The sequence below is a fragment of the Ambystoma mexicanum genome, chromosome 10 (genome assembly GCF_040938575.1).
Source record: "Ambystoma mexicanum isolate Mex_15411 chromosome 10, UKY_AmexF1_1, whole genome shotgun sequence".
In the NCBI taxonomy this organism is placed as follows: domain Eukaryota; kingdom Metazoa; phylum Chordata; class Amphibia; order Caudata; family Ambystomatidae; genus Ambystoma; species Ambystoma mexicanum.
This window is the reverse complement of record NC_090932.1, coordinates 81,832,571-81,853,476: the sequence shown is the minus strand read 5'-3', so window position 1 is coordinate 81,853,476 and position 20,906 is coordinate 81,832,571. Positions and strand designations below refer to the sequence as shown.

The 20,906-nt window shown below is 49.3% G+C and overlaps 1 protein-coding gene across 1 annotated transcript in view; it reads left to right on the top strand.

The window, feature by feature from the left end:
• The window catches only part of COPS7B (COP9 signalosome subunit 7B), a 208,553-nt gene that overhangs the window by 32,087 nt on the left and 155,560 nt on the right, over positions 1 to 20,906 (top strand). Inside the window, exon 3 of the mRNA XM_069617550.1 lies at positions 8,754 to 8,829. Coding sequence (XP_069473651.1) covers positions 8,754 to 8,829 — 76 coding nt within the window. The remainder of the gene's footprint in view (positions 1 to 8,753; positions 8,830 to 20,906) is intronic.

Here is a 20,906-nt window from a genome sequence, read left to right as displayed (position 1 = left end):
TTAGCTCTGGAACTATAAGGGCCAAAGTCTTTAGCCCTTCAATAAACATCTCTTCATTTTGTGGCAGCCCTCGTATTTCCTGTGTGGTTGTGTAGGCTTGCACTACCAACATTGCACGCAAGGGGCATATCCCGGGTGTAGAACACACTATTCCTCCTTCGGTAAATGATATGGTCATGTTAAGTTTACTCATAAGGTCCCTCCCCAGCAAATTTATCGGGGACTGTTCATAATACAGTAAGGGTGCCTTTACAGTCTTGCCCCCTACGGTTACATCCAAAACTTCTGTGTAAGGAACTTCAATTACAGCCCCAGAGAACCCCTGCGTCTCTAACTTCCTGTTAGATAACGGGAACCGGCCCTCCCTGACACATGATTTCTCCGCTCCCGAATCAACCATGAATACAAATTGCCTGTCTCCTATCTGCGCCCCTACCAATGGTTCCTCTGCTGCACTGTGGGTGGTAGATAGAACTGGACACGCAAGTGTTCTCTGTGGGCTGTCCTATGCGGGGTGTCTCATCGCCCCCCCTTCATTGAATACGTTACCTGAGACCACTGACATGCCGTTGTAAGGTGCTGGTGCGGGGGCCCCGTTTGCTGCTGTCGCGAAAGGGTTGCCTGGTGTATATTGCATGCTGTCGTTGTTAGGCATGTTTTGTGGGTGGTTCTGTGTTCTATACTGGGGTCCCTGTTGCTGGCCGGCATTACCTTGGCTTGGGTTTCTTAATTGTTGTTGCCCCATTGGGAGGCCATATGGGCTTCCCGGGTGGGGATGGCCATATTGTTCTACCTCTTGGAACCCGGTCTGCTTCTGCACTCTCTAGAATAGTGCCCCCATCGCCCGCAGTTCCAGCAACTTCCTTGTGCACCTCTAGGGCCCTGCCATCCATTTCCTCCCATTCCCCCATACCCCGTTCCGCCTCCTCTTCGGCCCCTGTACCCACCTCTTCCCCCTCGAGGGGTCCACTCTTGCCACTGCGGACCTCCACCTTGCTCTTGCTCAATCCACTGCCGCTGTCCTGTTCCCGCCCAATTAGTTGCCATCCTTCCTTGTATTGCTATCAGCCCCTCCTCCTCGTCCTCTCCCTCCCTGCTGTGTGGGAGTGCAGCTACTGCTGCTGCGACCTTCACCAATTTTGTCTGTACTAACTTTGCTTCGTCTGCCAACCTTTTCTGTGCCACCTCCTTCTCCCTCTCCTTTATCCTTTTACAATGGTGTATTATTATGCTTTGGATTTCTGGCCATCCCTTCGCTTCAATGCCTGCAATCTTGTCGAGCGCTTTCTGCACTTCCTTGGGGAGCCCTCTTTTTATAATGAAGTAAAATAAAGATGTCGATTGATACCAGGGCGTGCCCGTCTCCGCTCTCCACATCTCTTGAACCCGAAAAATGTAATCCATAGCCTCCTCCCCCTCATTCATGGTACATTGCATCACCGACTGCAAGTCCGGCGTATCTGGGAATGTTTCGCGCAAGGCGTCCCACACCCTAGCCCGCACTGTGTTAAAGGAGGCCCCATCATGGCGGTCACAATCTAACGTAACTCCTGGGAAACCGGCTTTAACCCATACTCTTTCAGCCTGATCGCCCACCGCTGATACGAGCAGACTTTTCACATCTCCTACAGCTAGGGGTACCCCAGCAGTATGTTTTTCAAAGGCGTATATCCACTTACTTGCCCCTCCTGATAACGGGGGCAATAGCTTTAATAAGTTGGCTTTATCCATTTGTGCCCATGGGATATAGTTAGGTCTCCCTCCTCCTCTGTGTATCAACGGGAGCTGCAGCTTTCCTTTCGTTATGGCACCCGGACCTGATGTGGGTGCTGATGTCTCTAGTGATGCCATTTTCCCCACTCTGTTCCTTAGTCGTCCCGACCACTCATCGTCCAGTGTTCTCACTGAACATGTGCCATCCCCCCCCTTCGCTTCCCCCTCCCATAGCCATGCTCAACCTGTCACCTTCTTCTAACTCGTCCCTTATATCGCATAGTAATTCATCTCTATCCCCCATAGGCCTTTCATCATTGTCAGGATCTCCCTCACGTGTCTCTATTTCAATTATTCGGGTTGGTTCTTCCTCATTTCTGAACAGTATCTCGCCTTTCTTCCACCCCTCTTCGGGTCTTCTTGTCTCGCCTGGCGCTCTAGACGTGCGCCCTGACCTAGTCGCATTAAGTGCTGTTTGTCCGCACATATCTTTTATCCTTGAGAGCTCATCTTTTGCTATTGAGAGTCTTGACTGTAAATCATCTGTAAGTTTCTCTATGTCCACCCTTTGTGTACTCGCCTGGCCTCGCTCCCTTGTACTTTCATATGGTGGGGGTGCAGTGGGCCTGTGGGGTGTAGTAGTTGTCGGGGGAGGTACATACGTTGGATCACTGTATCCTTCTGCGGGTACAGGTTTTTTCAGTATCGGGTACAAACTTATTACCTCTATTGGTGGCGCTACACTTGGCAATTCTTTGATATCTTTCTGTATCATCAGTGGATTGTCTGTAGTGGATGGGAGGTCAGCATTTAATGCTGGTGCTTTAGGCGGTGGTACCTCTTCAAATAACCTCCAGAGATCTATTATTTCCCTCCTATTTTGCAACTGTTTTCCTTTATATTTCAAGAAAACGCATGTGACCACCATATCCAGAACGCTTTTATCAAATGACCCTCCCTCTGGCCATATCTGGGGTAGCCCCTCTCCCTTCAACTCAGTTACCCATTGGTCGTGATATTTCTTAATCCGCTCCGCGTACCCTGGAAGACTTTTACAAATATGTGATAAGGGTGTTTCAGCCCCCATTTCAGCGCTCTCCTCGTGCTTATTTGTCTCTGTGTGTCTGCAACTACAATATGAATGTAGTATCAATATTATTTTTCGTATTCTACTTCACATTCACTGTTATGCTCGGTTGGGCTCTCCCTCCCTCGATTATTCAATACGAAACTGACTGTACACAGTTTCTACTTTGTTCTCTTTGGAGGACACATACAAGAGCAACCCATCATTTATTTTGACAATAGCAACCCGGAAATCAAAAGGCACCCACTCACGTCACTGTATCACCGTTGCCTTCAAAAAAGTTTCATCCGGTCACACTTACCATGACCATTTGACAATTATACATTTATAGCCGTTTTACACATTCGCAACCTCAAATTGTCCCCTGACACATACGAGGTGCACACACCTCTTGGTAACACTCAGTACACCATTCACGCTGCCCTCCCTTTCCTCCCTAGCCGGCTGTCCCTGTCTGTCTTACTTAGATAGATGAATGCGCATATGCATATATTTATATGTTTTAACCTGCTCTCCCCCTCCTAGTAGGCCCCCTTTTCTCTTACTTTCTTCCCAAGTTCGTGCTAATCTTGGTTTTTATTCTCCCCCTACCCTTAAAGAAAAAGAAAAGAAAGAAGTAATAGCGATCACTAATATATTCTCAGTGCCCCCTTTTGCTGAACACTTTTATCTTATATTTCTCTTCGTCATATATTCCCAGCACTAGTCAATATAGCACTATGCGGCGCCGCCTTCCACCCCCTTTCGGAGCTAGGTTCCCGTCACTTCTATCTCTTATTCACCTCGTAATCCTAATGGCCATATGCAAAGAAAAAGAAAGGAAATTTTAGAATAATATTTAGTATACCTTCGTACCCCCTTTTCGTTCCCTGTCCTACACTTCTCTCCCCCCCTCCCTTTACAATCGCTCACACTCAGTACTCACGTGCCCGTCTTGAACCGATAGTCTCCGAAACTGGGTCCGTCCAGGCAGTGTCGCCGTCAGCTCAACAGTCGGCCCCGACTCCGGCGAGCGGTACTCAAAGGGGATTTTTCAACCGGGATCCCGTACCCTTTCTCTATTGAGTGCGCACTTCTTAGTGTAACGGTCGCCGTTGGCGGGCAGCCTCCCGGAGCCGGCTCACCGTGCGTATCCCTTTTCGACCGGAGATTCTCGTGCCAAAAGGGGACGGTTATAACGAGTTTAGGAAGAAATAATATCACGCTATCGGGGTCACCACTGAAGGCAAGCGTCCCCACACAGCACGATCCTCCCCGCAATGAGAGACAATGAAGGACTCTCCCAATATGGGAATAAGGCCAAGACAGAGTGCGGGTGAGCGTAAATGGGAGTTTATCAATCAGAATAGGGCATGCAAAGGACTCTGCAAACTCCGAGAGCGCTCTGTCTGACAATTGCAAAGACAGGCGTATATATTTACAAAAACGTCAGAAGAACCTACACACTATAGGGGGCACAAGTTCATGGGGATTGGGTGGCGACGACTAACTATAGGTGCTGCTGTGATGTGGTTGGCTCTGGCTGGCAGACGTCACTGGGCAGCCTCGTGGGTTGGGCTGGGCCTGGCAGGGTGGCAGAGTTCATCCAGGCGGTGTTGTGGGGCCATCGCGGCCAGTGGCAGAGATGAATGTCTTCTCCTGACTTATTAGCCCTAGGCCATGCACACCGCAGTCATTCAGGCATATTGGTATTGTCTTCTTTAGTAAATCTTTCAATAGGTTATACAACAGGTTAATGCAACACAGGAGGAATGTACCTTGTGAGGGGTCTGAAGGTAATACGTCAGGACATGGTTACCAGTGTCCTGTTGACCGGGGCCATAGGTCGAGGGGCTAAGCTTCGGGGCCTGGGACGGGCGGTACATGTCTTTCTGCCTTGTTAGAAGTTGTTATGGATGTTCCGCTGTGTGTTGTCAAAGTGTTGGGTGTCCTGATTGCACAGGGCCATAAGTCTGAGATGGTCCGGTGGGTTGTGAGGTTTACGAGGGGGCGCGTGTGTTCAGGCAGAGGTTTACTGCTGTGCTGTAAATAATGCAGGTGGCGGGTGGTGGCCTTGGGTGCTACAGAGGGGGTTACAAGTCTTTCAAGCGGCTCCAGTCTAGTTGGGGGAGGTAACGCAGCGCGGTCTCTGCTCTCATGCCTTGGCAGCCTTCGCAGGGTGGGAGGGGGAATGGCCTTGCACGTATTTCACAAAGGTATCTCCCTCGTGTGTTGCCGATTTAGGTAAAGACATCACAAACATTTGAACACTCTATAATACTTATTCAAAATATTACAAAACATGCATTTAAACTTTGCTGGATGTGTCTTGATTATACCCAGTCTGAGTACCTTATTCATACATTATGTTTTAACAAGTGCAGTATTTAGTTATATACATATATATTTGCAGTAAGTGAGGTAGAGTTAGGGTTGGTGGAGAACATGGAAAGTAACCCGCCACTTGTTCGTGACGGTGGTGGCGCATGTGGGGCCTAGACATGCACACATGACATGCGCCTTCTCATGCATTCTTCACATGGGCCCTCTGTATGGTTACATTCGTTTTCTTGTGTCCTCTAGCAGCATTAGTTCAGTTATGGCACGAGCCCATGGGGTGTAAGTTTTCCAGTCATACACGTAACAAACAGATTCCTGGTGCGTGCCGTTATTATTAGTACCCAACTGCAATGGTATATGCTCACCATCGCTTATATCATGGGGGCATGATCTCTTGTAATTATACATCTTACAGGCTTTTGTAATATAAGGGATTTTATGAGAGAAAAGCATCCTTTGCAAGTAGTCTCAACATTAATATACAAAGATTGTCTGGCATATAACGACCATTTTACTGTTCTTTTCATTTGCCTAGGCCTGCTGGCCGGGTCATGCTGGGAGCGATGATACACTGCGGGAGGTGAACTGTTACAATGTTAGTGTATTACACTAGCTCATGTCCGTGGGAACGTGCTCGCAGCGGATCTGCCAGGGTGCTGCGGCAACAAGGATGACTGAAACCCTCCAAGGGTGGGGGCCGCGCTACAGTGCGCTGAGCTCACACCATCTTTACCAGACAAAATGGTTTCTAGGCCTAGCTAAATTTTAATACGTGTGGGCAATTAATACGTGCGGGCAATGTCTCCAGTGGGTGAACCCTCCACCACCTGGGCCCGGGTGGCATGAGGGGACGCCCAAAGGAGCCATAGTCCTCACCTGGGGAGAAAGCGTAGGCGAGGGGGGGTCTTCTTGGACCAGTCCTCCCCTACAGATTCACGATCGAGCACTTGCCTGGATTGAATCCTACCTTGCCAATTCCCTGTCTCCTGGAGCAATAGCACCTCTCAACTCACTCCTCTAACTATTGGTGTTCCACAAAGATGTGTCTTGGGTCCACTACTCTTTACACTTTACACCGCTGCTCTTGAGGGTACAAATATCCTCCTTTTGGGTTCTCGTACCAACTTTTCGCGGACGACACTCAAATCTTCTTTTTTCCTGAACTCTCCTCCGATCCCTCTATCAAAATGTCCAACTGTCTCTCAGCCATTAAATATTGGATGGCTTTGCACTCTCTGATGTTAAACTCTTCCAAAACAGGGGTGCTCTTCTTCCATGCCTATCCAGTTTCCACGCTCTCCCCTTCTCTTCAGCTAGAAATCTCTGCGTCATCTATGACACTTCTCTACTCTCATCTCCAAAACTGGAACATCAGCTCATCTCAACCTCCTAAATATTAAGACCATTGGTCACCTCCCTCCATTCAACACTGCCAAGCATCTCTCAACCACTCTTGTCTTGTCTAAAATGGACTACTGTGACAACATCCTCCTTTGGTCTCCCCAACTATGCTTTCTGTCCTCTCTAAAAGACAATTAACTTCACTACCAGGACTCTTTGAGCTCCCTCACTTCACACCTACTTCCTCGTACCGTCACCAGGCTGGATGGCTGATGATGCCAGATTAAAATTTCTTCTCCTGGTTCACAAATCTATCTGTGGTAAGGCACCACTTATCTGTCCTCCACCATCCAACTCTACATGCCTTCTCGTAACCTCTTCTCTGCCTCCTCGGCTACCCTGGTGGCTACTCACCCTCCCTGTGCTTCCTTTGTCTTCCGCTCCTTCTCGCTTCTTACTCCATTTGTTTTTGGAATTCTCTTCGCACAGTTATCTGAGAAACACTCCACATGGATTTGTTCAAAACCCAAACTAAAACTCTACCTCCTTGCCTCCGAGTTACCCTCTTAACCTACCTCTTATCTGCCTACTAGCTAAAATGTTTCCCTTGCCTCTAACCTGCCTCTGTCCCTCACTTCCTCTACCTCCACTCTAGCACTTCATCCATCATTGCTGCTCCCACCTGCAAGGCTAACAACGTCTGGGTCATCTTCAACTCCACACTCACCTTTTCTCCTCACATCTCTGACGTCTCTAAGAAGTCAAACTATGAACTGCACCTCCTCCGAGGTATTCTTCCTTTCCTCTTCTTCCCCCAGAAGCTTACTGTCTCAAGAGCTCTGGTTCTCTCTAGGCTGGACTACTGCAACAGCCTCTTTCTGAACCTGCCCTTTTCTACTCTCTGCCAACCCATCCAGAACAGGACTGCGAGACTTTTCCTTGGCCTCAAGCCCTGGGATCGTATCTCTCCAGCCCTGAAATCACTTCATTGGCTCCAGGGCTGCAAGGATTAAATTCAAGACCCTTTGCATTGTCCACAAGGCTTTCTGGGGCCTGGGTCCAAAATACCTTCAACTCTCCCTCTGTAAATATCTTATTTATTATATGTTCTTTTGTGATCAAACGAGCATTGTTTCTCTTGTTTATAAATAGATAAATGAATACAATTTGGAATACTACATCGTACTTGAAAGCAACAATTGTAGGTCGCTTTGTAAATGTATATTGTTTCTATTATTTATATTTCGAGACCTTTAATGTCTCCCTTATGCCAGTTTTATTGCTACCATTACTAAGTAAACAATTTGTTGATGATGATGAACAGTGCAGTGCAAATGAGCAAAAAGTAGTCTTTCAATGACTTGTGGAAGGAGAGGAAGTTGGTAACCTTTTGAGGTCTTCTAGGAGGGCGTTGCATTAATGTGCCCCTTTTCTGGCACAATTGGCTCCCCTATATTTAGTAGGTAGGGATTTGGTGGTGCGGTGTGGCCATGAAGGTAAGAGAGGCCTATTCCATGAGCATAAGCAAATTCTTTGCTTGACAAGAGGCCAATTGTTTTGTGTCTATGCCACTGATCACCATGTGTCCTTGCCTGACTAGAGAATGGTAGTGTATTTGAAACTCATCAGGACCCATTAATGGTCTCTCTAAGTGGCCTGCCAGAAGGAGAGCTTGGATTGTCCAGGAATTCTCCAGAGGTCCACATTCGGCTCAGGTTAGAGGAAGCCTGCAGTGTTTTTGCCAGTCCTGTAAACAATCTTTGTTCCCAAAGTATTTTTAGCAACTCCGCAAACCTCATCGATTCATTCTTATTTTCTCACCTTTCTCTAAACATCAACATTGAGCAGAGCTGCAGGTTTGCACAGTCATTAAATTTGCTCAGTCCTCCATTTCTTCCTGCTTAAATAATTTACTTTAAATCTAGTCAATGCATTTCACAATATTGCTTCACACCAGGTTTACCAAGTTGCAATTTAGAACTGAGCACCTGTTGAGAAGCCTAGCAAATATCCACTAATACTGTCACACGGACCCCATGGTCGGTAGGCAGATTTAGTGGGCTCCCTTTGCTTGCATTGTGGGAAGTTTAGGATTTGAGCACATACTAAGACATAACAGCTGAAAAAAGGCACACTGTTCGTCGGTTATCCCGTATCCAACAAGTAGTTCTTATCTGGATTATAGTGGAGAATCTTTTTGATAAAATATATATAGAAGACTTTTGCGTTTTGGGCACATTGAGCTAATATTTGTATAACGTGAGCTACATTTCATTTTTCTTTTCTCTGCCAGCTTGCAGAAGGCCCCAGTGCAGCCTACTTGCGGTTGCTGAATCTGTTTGCTTATGGGACGTATACTGATTATATAGGTAAGAAGTTTTAAGTTATTTTTTGAAAATCGTATTTTATTGTTTTTTTAGGTTATAACATGAAACATCACAAATCAACTTAATTCTTAATCGCACAATTATAACATTAACCCCCTCCCCCCTCACCCCACTGCCATGAATCAAGCTCAGTTGGCCACTTTGTCTGGCGCGCTCTCGGGAAACAGTTTGTGGAATAATCAGTCAATTATTTGCACTTTGGAATCTTGGGCTCAACTTCATTAGTCCTGTGAGACGTATGTTGTATGTCACATCGGTTATGGATAGTACCGTTTCTGATAGGTTTTTATGTTCGGGTGATGCCCCATGTGTAACGCTGTCAGTTCAGCCCAGGCGTTCGTATCTTTCAAAGAAGGGGAGCCATAGTTCCTCAATGTTCACTTTGGATTCATCGATCAAGTGTGTTAGGAACTCCATATCGTAGATGGCCTGGATTTAAGTGGCCCATTCTTTTTCTCCTGGCATGTGTGGGCTCTTCCACTTCTGGGCCAAGCAACACCTAGCTGCCACCAACATGATCTGCAATATGTGACCCTGAGTTTCCCCATCGTTATCCCCCTGCCCCCAGTACATCTGAACCACTGGGCAACGCCACAACATATGTATATAGTCCCCTTTTACCTTCTGACATTTCCAACAGTGGCGGTCATATCCCGCCCTCATCCTGGCAATCCTCAGCGGGCGATAGTGCCACCTATGCAACACCTTTAGAGCCTGGTGTCGATACTGGAGCGAGGCCGTGGAGCGGCTGGCTCGCATACACATTTTGGACCACCTTTTGTCATCATTTGCCCCCCCCCCTAGGTCCTTTTCCCATTGTATCCGTGCTGATGGAGGGTCCTCTAGAGCCGAGAGTAGAAGAGATGTGTAGAAACTGGATATCACCCCCTGGTGCCTCAGGTTGAGATAAGCATTCTCTCAAAGTCCGTCAGGTCCCTCCTGAGAGTGTCTCCCCATGAGGGTTCAGTAAGTACTCCTTTGAGCTGGAGGTAGCGGAATGGTGATAGACTGCCCAACCCCACTGCCTCCTCCAGATCTTTCAGGGGTAAAAAAAGGAGCCCTTCACCCAGAGCTGGCCTGCCCTGCTAAGGCCGGCCTCGTACCACTTTTGGAATGCTGCTGGTTCGGCTATCTTGTCTATGAATGCCAGGGCCTAGGTGCAACTCAGCAGAGATGGCCTGGTTGTGCGCCATCTCTAATAACCCCCTTCCCTCCACACCTACCACAAAACCCCCAGAACAGGATGGTGCAAGACCCTTCTAGGGATGCACGATCTAGGGACCCATAACCATTCATCCACAGTGACCGGGGCGAGGACTTAGTTGTCTAGCGCTACCCATTGTTTTTCCGTTCCCGGGGTGAAGTGATCTATCAACACCCTTAGCTGGGAGGCCTTATAATATGTCTCAAATTCGGAGAACCCCACCCCACCGTCTTCTTTGGGCCTGATAAGCACATCATAGGTGATCCTGTGTTTTATGCCCGCCAAGAGGAACCGCAGGAGGATACGTTTAATTTCCGTTAGGAATGTCTTGGGTACCTGCACTGGGAGCATTTGAAAGAGAAATAAGAATTTGGGGAGAATCACCATTTTTACCAGGTTCAAGTGTGCCATCCATGAGAGTCCCGATCTTTCCCACCTTTCCATGTCCCTTTTAACCTCTGACCAGAGCGGGTGAAAATTCTCGGAAAAGAGATCGCCGGGGTTGTATGTCACTTGGATGCCCAGGTACCGTAACCCGTCCCTCTGCAGCCAGAAGGGGAGCCCCCCCACTTATTCTACCTCTACGTCTGATAGGTTCCCCGCATAAAGGCCACCGATTTCCCAAAATTTACCTTGAATCCGGAGAGGTCTCCATAACTTGCTAGGCCTTGGAGCAACAGGGGGACCGATTGGGATGGTTTTGTGAGCTAAAGCAGTGCGCCGTCAGCGAACAGGCTTAATTTACAGTGCGAGTCACCTATACGCACCCCACCAATTTCTTCGTCTTTCCGGACAGAGATTGCCCATGGTTCCATGACCAGTGCGTATATTAGGGGGGAGAGGGGGCACCCCTGTCTTGTACCTCTCTCCAGGGAGAACGCCCCCGATTCCATCCCGTTAACCACTACCTTGACCGTGGGAGTGTAATATCGTGCTGACATCCAGCCCAGCCACCTCGGTCCCATTCCCCGAGATAAGAAAACCTCCCCCATGAAGGCCCAACTGACCCTATCGAAGGCCTTTTCTGCGTTGAGGGCCAGCAGGAGGACCCCCCTCCTCGCGGGCCACTCTTGAGTTTAGTACATGGAGGGTCTTTCGCATATTGTCAGAGCCTTGCCTGTTAAGTACAAATCCCGCCTGGATCAGGCAGGGAAGGCACTTCTCGAGCCTTGTCGCCAGGATTCTGGTGAAGATCTTAGCATCCAGGTTCAGGAGGGAGATATGCCTATATGAGGCGCAATCCATCTGGTCTTTGCCAGGTTTAGGTATTACAGAAATTAGGGCCTGCAGGAATGTTGGCGGGGTTGAGTTTTGGTTTCTGAATTTGTTGAATCCTTTGGCCAGTGGTTTCGTCAGAATGGGTTGGCATTGTTTAAAGGAATCTGCCGTGTACCTGCCCCCTGACCCCCCCCCCTCCCCGACCCCCACCGGGGCTTTACCTGCCTTCAGCCGCTTGATAGCACAGTTCACCTCTTCTTCCGTTATTTCCACTTTGAGGCTCTTGAAAGCAAGCGTCCCCAAACAGCACGATCCTCCCCGCAATGAGAGACAATGAAGGAATCTTCCAAAATGGGATTAAGGCCAAGACAGAGTGCGGGTGAGCGTAAATGGGAGTTTATCAATCAGAATAGGGCATGCAAAGAACTCTGCAAACTCCGAGAGCGCTCTGTCCGACAATAGCAAAGACAGGCGTATATATTTACAAAAAACGTCATAAGAACCTACACACTATAGGGGGCACAAGTTCAAGGGGATTGGGTGGCGACGACTAACTATAGGTGCTGCTGCGATGTGGTTGGCTTTGGCTGGAAGACGTCACTGGTCAGCCTCGTGGGTTGGGCTGGGCCTGGCAGGGTGGCAGAGTTCATCCGGGCGGTGTTGTTGTGCCATCGCGGCCAGTGTCAGAGATGAATGTCTTTTCCTGACTTATTTGCCCTAGGCCATGCACACCGCAGTCATTCAGTCATTTCAATATTATCTTCTTTAGTAAATCTTTCAATAGGTTATACCACAGGTTAATGCAACACAGGAGGAATGCACCTTGTGAGGGGTCTGGAGGTAATACGTCAAGACATGGTTACCAGTGTCCTGTTGACCGGGGCCTTAGGTCGAGGGGCTAAGCTTCAGGGCCTGGGACGGGCGGTACAGGTCTTTCTGCTTTGTTAGAAGTTGTTATGGATGTTCCGCTGTGTGTTGTCAAAGTGTTGGGTGTCCTGATTGCACAGGGCCATAAGTCTGAGATGGTCCGGTGGGTTGTGAGGTTTACGAGGGGGCACGTGTGTTCAGGTAGAGGTTTACTGCTGTGCTGTAAATAATGCAGGTGGCGGGCGGCGGCCTTGGGTGCTACAGAGGGGGTTACAAGTCTTTGAAGCGGCTCCAGTCTGGTTGGGGGAGGTAAAGCAGCGCGGCGCTGCCTCTGCTCTCATGCCTTGGCAGCCTTCGCAGGGTGGAAGGGGGAATGGCCTTGCACGTATTTCACAAAGGTATCTCCCTCGTGTGTTGCCGATTTAGGTGAAAACATCACAAACATTTGAACACTCTATAATACTTATTCAAAGCAATACAAAACATGCATTTAAACTTTGCTGGATGTGTCTCGATTATACCCAGTCTGAGCACCTTATTCATACATTATGTTTTAACAAGTACAGTATTTAGTTATATGCATATATATTTGCAGTAAGTGAGGTAGAATTAGGATTGGTGGAGAACATAGAAAGTAACCCGCCACTGTTCGTGACGGTGGTGGCACATGTGGGGCCTAGACATGCACACATGACATGCGCCTTCTCGTGCATCCTTCACATGGGCCCTCTGTATGGTTACATTCGTCTTCTTGTGTCCTCTAGCAGCATTAGTTCAGTTATGGCGCGAGCCCATGGGGTGTAAGTTTCCCAGTGATACACGTAACAAATAGATTCCTGGTGCGTTCCTTTATTATTAGCACCCAACTGCAATGGTGTGGGCTCGCCATCGCTTATATCATGGAAGCATGCTTTCTTATATTTATACATTTTACAGGCTTTTGTAATATAAGGGATTTTGTGGAAGAAAGCATACTTTGCGAGTGGTCTCAACATTAATATATAAAGACTGTCTGCCATCTGATGACTATTTTACTGTTCTTTTCATTGCCCAGGCCTGCTGGCCGGGTCATGCTGGGAGCGATGATACACTGCGGGAGGTGAACTGTTACAATGTTAGTGTATTACGCTAGCTCATGTCCGTCTTGTTCATGGGAACGTGGTCGCAGCGGATCTGCCAGGGTGCTGCGGCAACAGGGATGACTGAAACTCTCCAAGGGTGGGGGCCGCGCTACAGTGCGCTGAGCTCACACCATCTTTACCAGACAAAATGGTTTCTGGGCCTAGCTAAATTTTAATACATGTGGGCAATCAATACGTGCGGGCAATGTCTCCAGTGGGTGAACCCTCCATCACCTGGGCCCGGGTGGCATGAGGGGACGCCCAAAGAGCCATAGCCCTCACCTGGGGAGAAAGCGCAGGCGAGGGGGGTCTCCTGGACCAGTCCTCCCCTACACTCTCAAGCCCTGGATTAGTCAGTCGGGGTAGGGGGTTGTCGGCCAAATATGCCCGGATCTTTTCCAACGACTCATCCCCTGGTTTGGTGTATAGTTCCCTGTAAAAGTCTGCAAAGCGTTCCGCGATTTGCTCTCTTTTTGCATTCATTGCCCCTTTTATCTCTGATGGACCTCACCCTCCTCTCTGCTCTGCACCCCCTAGTCCTGCGTGCCAGAACGGTCCCCACTCTGTCCCCCCGTTCATAGTATCTTTGTCGTGTATACCTCAGTTTCTTAACCACTTCCCCTATGAGGATCGTATGCAGTGCCTGTCTTTTTGCTTGCATCTCAACCAAGAGGGCGATTCGGTCCTCCCCATCTAAATTGAGTCTAGCCCGTAGGGTCCGATTCTCGATGAGACACCTTTCCCGTTTACATATAGAGCCTTCGGCTTTCAAGAGATCCCGGAATGTGGCTTTCGCGGCCTCCCATACCATCACCATGTCGGTTGACCCGTTATCGTTTGTTTTGAAATAGGCTATCATTTCCTTCCTTAGGAAATCCTTGAAAGCCGGGTCCCTTAGAAGCGTGTTATTACAGCGCCATCGGGAGGATCTCGGGGACATTGGAAGTGACCAGTTTGCTACCAGCAGCTCGTCATCCGACCACGTTATTGCTTCCACCCTTGGGGACTCGGGACCCCACCCCCCTTCCTCTGATGTCAGTAGCAGGTCGATCCTTGGTGTATCCCCCCGGTCCTGGCCATGCTTTGTGCCATACATCCACCCAATAGTGTTGCCTTAGGAGAGACTGGAGGGCTATGTTATCCTTGGTGCCTCCTTTCTTCCCTGCGCCTTTCACCGAGCACCAATCCAGCGGGGGGTCTAGAATGAGGTTGAAATCTCCGCTAAGTATCATGGCCCCCTCCGCCCGTTCATCCATCACGCCGAAAATCTGGGACAAAAACCTTATCTAGCCGGAGTTGGGTGTGTATAGAGTGGCTAGTGTGATTCTTTCACCCTCACATGTGCCCTTAACCGCCAATAATATTCCCCCCAAAGCCCCTCTTGGTCTCCACGTCCGTGAGGTGGAGAGCTTTGCCTAGGAGAATACCCACCGCTTCCTTCTTAGAACCTTTATGTGAGGCCCAGTAATTACTTCCAATTTCCTTTCCCTTTATCGCTGATTCTTTCTCCTGTTTATAGTGGGTTTCTTGTAGAAAAACGACCATTAACTGTTGTTTGCGGAACATGTTGCTAGTCAAAGATCTCTTGTTCTGAGAGTTTAAGCCCTTGACATTCAGCGTGCCTATTTTTCCTTCAACCATTGTCGTCATTGATTTCGTTCTTTTTGTAAATCTCTGTGTGTTTCCCACCTAGAGCCCATTGTGTCCTGTAGGACCATGGCTCGATCCGGTTGTTCCCCACCCCCCACCCACCCAATATCTCCTCTACCCCCCCACCCTGCCCTCCTCCTCCCTTGTTCCCCCCCTCCCTCCCCTCTTTTCCAGGCGTTCGTCTTCATCCCCCAATTTCTGTCGGGGTATTCGAACCACCAGGGATTCTCCCCCAAGCCCCGGGTAATTCAATTACCGGGGTGCCCATCTCTGTCTTCACATCAGGATCCTTCCCACTCTGAATATGTGAGAGGGGCCCCAAGACGAGATCTCCCGGGTCCCTCCTGCTCCCTTGACCCCCATCAATTAAAGTTCAAACTGGGCAACGAGGCCTTCAACTCCCTAGTAACCATTTTGAAATCAACAACTGGCACCTTTACCATTGGAGCGAGCCTAGCGCCAACACAGCATTAGTTCCCAGTGCTTTAGGGATTTCAACTTTCGCCCTTCCGGCGACCCCACCTGGGGCCATCAGAACACAAACAACACACCCCCGTGGCTGGATAGTGATTTAAGAGTCACTTTAGGTGTCCCTCGGAGGCCGAGGAGGGGTGCCTGGTTTTTTGGAATTTGCGGGTCCCTTTCATCCTTGCTTTGCCTCTGGGTGTGTCTGGGCCACTCGGGCCGCGGGGAGGGTCCCGGGCGTCTCCCCCCGCGTCCTCCCAAGGAACTGTCCCGATCTCTTTGTAGGTCCTCTGTGACTCTCTGGATATCTTCTTCCGACACGAGATGATGTTTCTCCCCCTTCATTCGAAAGCCAGGTAGAAGGGGTGGCCCCAACGATACCCGACTCCCCTCTCCTGGAGCCATCTAGTGAGATTGCCGCACTTTTTCCTCATCAGTAGAGTGAGGGCCGAGAGGTCCTGGAAGATGCCTACCTTGGAGTCTCCATATTGTATGTTCCCCAGGCTCTTTGCCTTCTCTAGGATTTTGGCCTTGTCCCTGTAGTAGTGTGCAGTGCCAACACCGAACGAGGGCCTCTGCCTCCCCCTCCGGCTCGGTGGACTCTCTCCAGCTTGATCTCCTCCCCTACTTCTGGTCCCAGCACAAATACGTATAATGTCGTGCACCTTGCCTTCAAGGCCGGGCGGGCTCTCACTGTCTGTCTCTGCCAGACCAAAGATGCGTAAGTTGTTTCTCCTCTCCCTATTTTCCATGTCGTCGACCTTGAATCTTAGTTCTTCCTGCGACATTGCACCTCTATGAATCTCGCTTCCATTTGAGTTTCCAGGAGGGCTGTGGAGAGTTGGTTATTTTTGACCCTTTCCAGAGAGGTCACCTTAGTTGTGAGGTCCGCCAACTTGGCTCCCATGCCTGTTCTTATCCCCCTAATTTCTTCCAGGATCATCTGGATATTGTTTTGGATGGCCCCAAGGTCCGGGGCTGGGGTGGTCGGGCCTCCGGAAGCCTTCTTGCCCTCGGCTGCGTGGAATTGGTATTTGGAGAGGGCTTCCTTCCAGCTCATGGGAGTCGTGCCTGTATCGGGTGAGGCTGCCACCCTATGTCACATGTGTGGTGACAAGAGTGCCACCTGTGGATCCGTAGGTGTCTCCTCAATGATGTTTCAGTGGTGTCGGAGGTCAAGACACCATGCCTGTGGGTGGCAGCCTCAAGAGTAGGTTGGTTTCTCAAGAGGGCCACTGAGTATTCATATGGTGCCCGTGTTCGGGTCTCCACACGGGGGTCACAATCTTTTTCTGGGACTAACGTGATAGCGGGCGAAGGCACAGAGTGCTCCTGGGCAGGTGGGGTCTCAGATGTGGGTGCGTGGGTGCGGGGGCACCGACCAGTACGGTCGGGGGTGCCGTTTGCAGTATACCCTGGGATAATGCTGTCCTCTGTCCAAGCGACGCACCCTCTTGGGTCTGGTTCTAAGGATTGTATCAAGTGTTGACCTGATGGGAGGTTCTACTCGCTGAGCTTCTTCTCCGCAATGTGGCCCTGAATGTGTCTTCCCAGTCAGCAGCGGTAAGGGCGCGCTCCCGCGACAGCCCAGGCTGGAGGGACATCACTGCAGGTGTGGCACCTGTTGACGATGGTGCTGGGCCCCAGCAGCTGCCCCGCGGCCAGCAGGATATGTATGGCGGGGTCCCCAAAGACAGAGGCCGAAGTCTCAATATGTATTTAATGGGCTCCTGCATGGAGCACAACTGTTTTCTTTCCAGTGTCATATGGTCCGGGTGGCCCCTACGTGCGGTCATTGGGGATCTCAGGTGTCCAAGTTCCCTCTGGGTCAGCTCCCGATCCCCTCCTCACCTTGTGTAGGGTCGTGTGGGCGCGATCCCGCGTCAGCCCAGGTGGCGGCGCCCGCTCCTGTGGAGGGGGGAGTCACCCGGCGGGCGGGGCGGCCCTTGTGGACCTGCCTTGGTGATGTAAGGCGAGGATGCCTCCGGTGTTGTGGCCCCCCCCCCCCCTCCATGGCCCGCAGGTTCTTCCAGCCATTCCTCATGCGGCCGCGTTTGCACGGGCCCCGCTGTCTGCTGCCCGAAGAGGAGGGGCTTCTCCTGGACCGGAGTGGCTCCACCAGGCGCAGGGTGTCCCCCCTCGATTCCCGTCTCCAGGCCGTCTCCTCTGCCCGCACGTCACTGGTATGGGCGTAGCGCTGCCCGGCCCGCGCGGTCTAGCTGGGCCTCTCAGGTCCACTCCAGGCGCAGGCGTCACTGTACGCTGTGCGGAGCGTGGTCTTGGGGGAGGGGTGCTCCAGAGTTTCGGCGGTGTTTCTCAACGTTGGGGGCACCTCTGAGTCCGGGGATTGTTGCGTGTGGTGGGTTATCGGTTCCTAGAGCCTTATCTCGCCTCCGTTGGTGAGATAGGGCCCGTTCTCTGCTATTTCTCCTCCGTTTTCCCGGGGCTGAGTGTGGAGCTCACGGCTCAGGCGGCCATCATGCCTGCGCCCCCTGGTGGCCTTCAGAAGTTTTAACAGTTTAACCTGGTAAACTAATAAGATGCTCATCACCAAAAGACTTAGACCCTTCTGGCTTCCCAGTTTTTGCTATCAAGTGCTTTGGAATGAAAGCAGGCCTCAAAATGTGTACTAGCCATTGGTAAGTGATCATTAACTCTTGGTGAGTAAGATGTGGTGTGGTCTATGCACGTGGAGAATTGGAGAGGAATGTGCCATTTTTTTCCTGCCCAGCAGCTTGCAAATTGACATTTCTATCCCTGATTTAAACCTTCGATAGCATTTGTGTATCCCTCCCATCTCAAATGAAAATGTTAATCTCCTATAGGGGAGGAGGTAAAAGCTCCTACTACCGCCACCACATATAGGACTAATGTAAGCAGGCCTTCCAAAGAAATCCATTGGTAGCTTGTGTGAGGAACCTGAAGGCGTCCTCACTTCTTTCCCCCCAGGATCCTCCCCTCAGGTGGCATGGGAAAAGCCATCACATTTGGATCCCGACACTCTGGGTGGATATGCGAGGGAGGATCACCTGGGTGGAGGGAACGTGGGGAGGGACGTCCTTGGTAAGACATGGTATCCCCTTTTGACAAGGAGCCCTCTATCCCTAAAGCCTTTGTAGTGTATTGTAAACCATTTCCCCTTTCCTCCTTCCAGACTCCCCCACAAACGACACCTTACTACTGGGACGAGGAAGAGACCAACTAGGAGGACACATCCTCATTTTACTGATACACACACATATCGGAGACAAAACAGAGTTATGAATGCTCCTTTTATAAACGCCACTCTGGTACTGAGACGAAGGGCTATGGTGGCATACCAATGGAACAACCAGGCATGTCTGCCTAATGGACTTCTCCATAGTCGTGCATTGGAACTCAATGACCCACACCTGGGGTCAGCACACCTGATGGATATAAAAATGCCTGCCGTTTTTGGAGAAAGGGAACAGGCTGGCGGAAAGGAAGCTGGAGACCCAGGTGATAGGAGCGGTGTTGTGCAGGAGGTAGAGACGCCATAGCTGTGGTCGGCTGTGCGAGGGTCTGTGTGTCCAGTCACCCTCCGTAGCGGATGTGCTTCGTGGAAGCTGTGGAACTCCCATTGACCCCAAACGCTGTTGCGGGAAACCAGGAGAGCGAGCAGTGCTCTCTGCAGAGGCTGTGGATGCAGGGAAGCCGAATACGCCTGGAGAAGCCTGTTGTGAAAGACGCTGCCTTGTGCGGCCGGTGCGTGTAATGCACTTTTACACTCATGCCGGGGCACTCCGGTAACGCATAACAAATTCCTTTATGAATGTTGAACGAACTGAAAGTAACTAAAAGTACTTTTAAAATACTGAGTGACAACACTTTTGAATGCCGTACAGAGTACAAAGCACATTGAATACTCATAAATTAAGTGAAAGCCAAGTATGGTATGAGATGGAAATCAAGGAATGCGTTGTATGAAACAAGTGTTGACAAAGTCAAGAGAATACAAAGAGTGGTATGAAATTGAGAAACTTATTGACCCAAAGCCAAGAGGGGCCTAGGAATTGCAGACTAATAGGAAACCTGTGTTGGCAAGAGGAATACAGACGAGGGTAACAAAGTGCATAATTGTTGATGGAAACAATAAGAAGGGGTATCGGTTGCGTGACCTGTAATGGGTGGATCATGTGATCCGACAACTGTGCCTAGACTGAGTACCCTACATGGAAGAAGTCAATAAAAGGGTGTCTAAAGAAGTTTATATTTTGCAACTGCCTGAAAAGGGAACTTGAAATCAAGAAACAGAACAGAACTATCTGAGTGAACTGGTACAAGATACTAATCTTAATGGAACTGGGAAGTGTCCCAAATGTGAACCAGTGAAAAGCACTGATGACAAAGTATATGGGAAGAATGCCAAAAAACGGGGTTATTTTGGAAAAGCTGGAATATTTGAACTGGTCTTGTTTTAATGCTGGAAGAGTTGAACTTGGGGAAGGGGAACCCTGACACTTTGTGAACTGTGTTGAACTTGGGGAAAGGGGAAGCTGCATACAAACCAAGAGCTGGAAGAAGCTCTGAACTTTATTTGGATCATTATTCATTTTGATGCTGACATCCCTACACTTCTTGTATGCAAGTTGTGAGGGCAAGGATATGTTTGGGACACATACCGACATGATTTGGACATCCTGACACATACTATCCTTGGTTTTCTTTAGGTAGGGAAATCACACCTTAGCATACGGCAGGTTAGGCCTTACTCTATCCTACATTTAAGTTAAATAAAACTTTTTAAACGAAATTTGAACCTGTTGTCGGTCTCTTCCTCCATGATGCCTTCACACTTGCTATGAGCATACTTCAATCAGATTTAGCCAGTGTGAGCAAGGAACAAAACACAATATCCCCAGCAAAGAAAACCCAAAAGAAACCCAGCTCTTTCACCCACATCTGCTGGGCATATGGACCCCAAAGTTCTATCTTCCTTCAACACTAGTAGGTAAACCCTGTTCATCCTTGAAGAATGTGAACTACTGCTAAACACCACATAAAAGAAAACCTATAACTAAAAAGGTAAGCTACTCAATTCCCATCATTGGCAAGGATTCTGAATTTGTAAACTGGTTAACATCATAAATGAACTCCAAGCTGCTTTAGAGCACTGAACCCTAATGACAAACATCAGCAACACAGTAAGAAACAGGATCTGAATAGTGTGCTGACACAACACAAAATGCATCTCCAGTTTAAATTGGATCTTCTTGCAATCCCCCCAAATAGAAATTCAACAGGGAAGCAGACATTATCTCAACAAGGAAGTGTGTATACCCAACAACACTCAAAGCGAGACAAGTGTACAAAGGTTTGATAACTCAAATGAGAAGGAATTACAAAACCTTAGATCTAAAACCCATTACTGTAGATCTAATACCCCAACTAAAAGGAGATGGCACTGCATGTGCACAATACTGTGGTGAAGCACTACTGCAACATAAAGGGGAGGGGAGGAAGGATCACCATATAAAGATAAGGAAGACCTAAGACGAAGTACAGAATCCTTA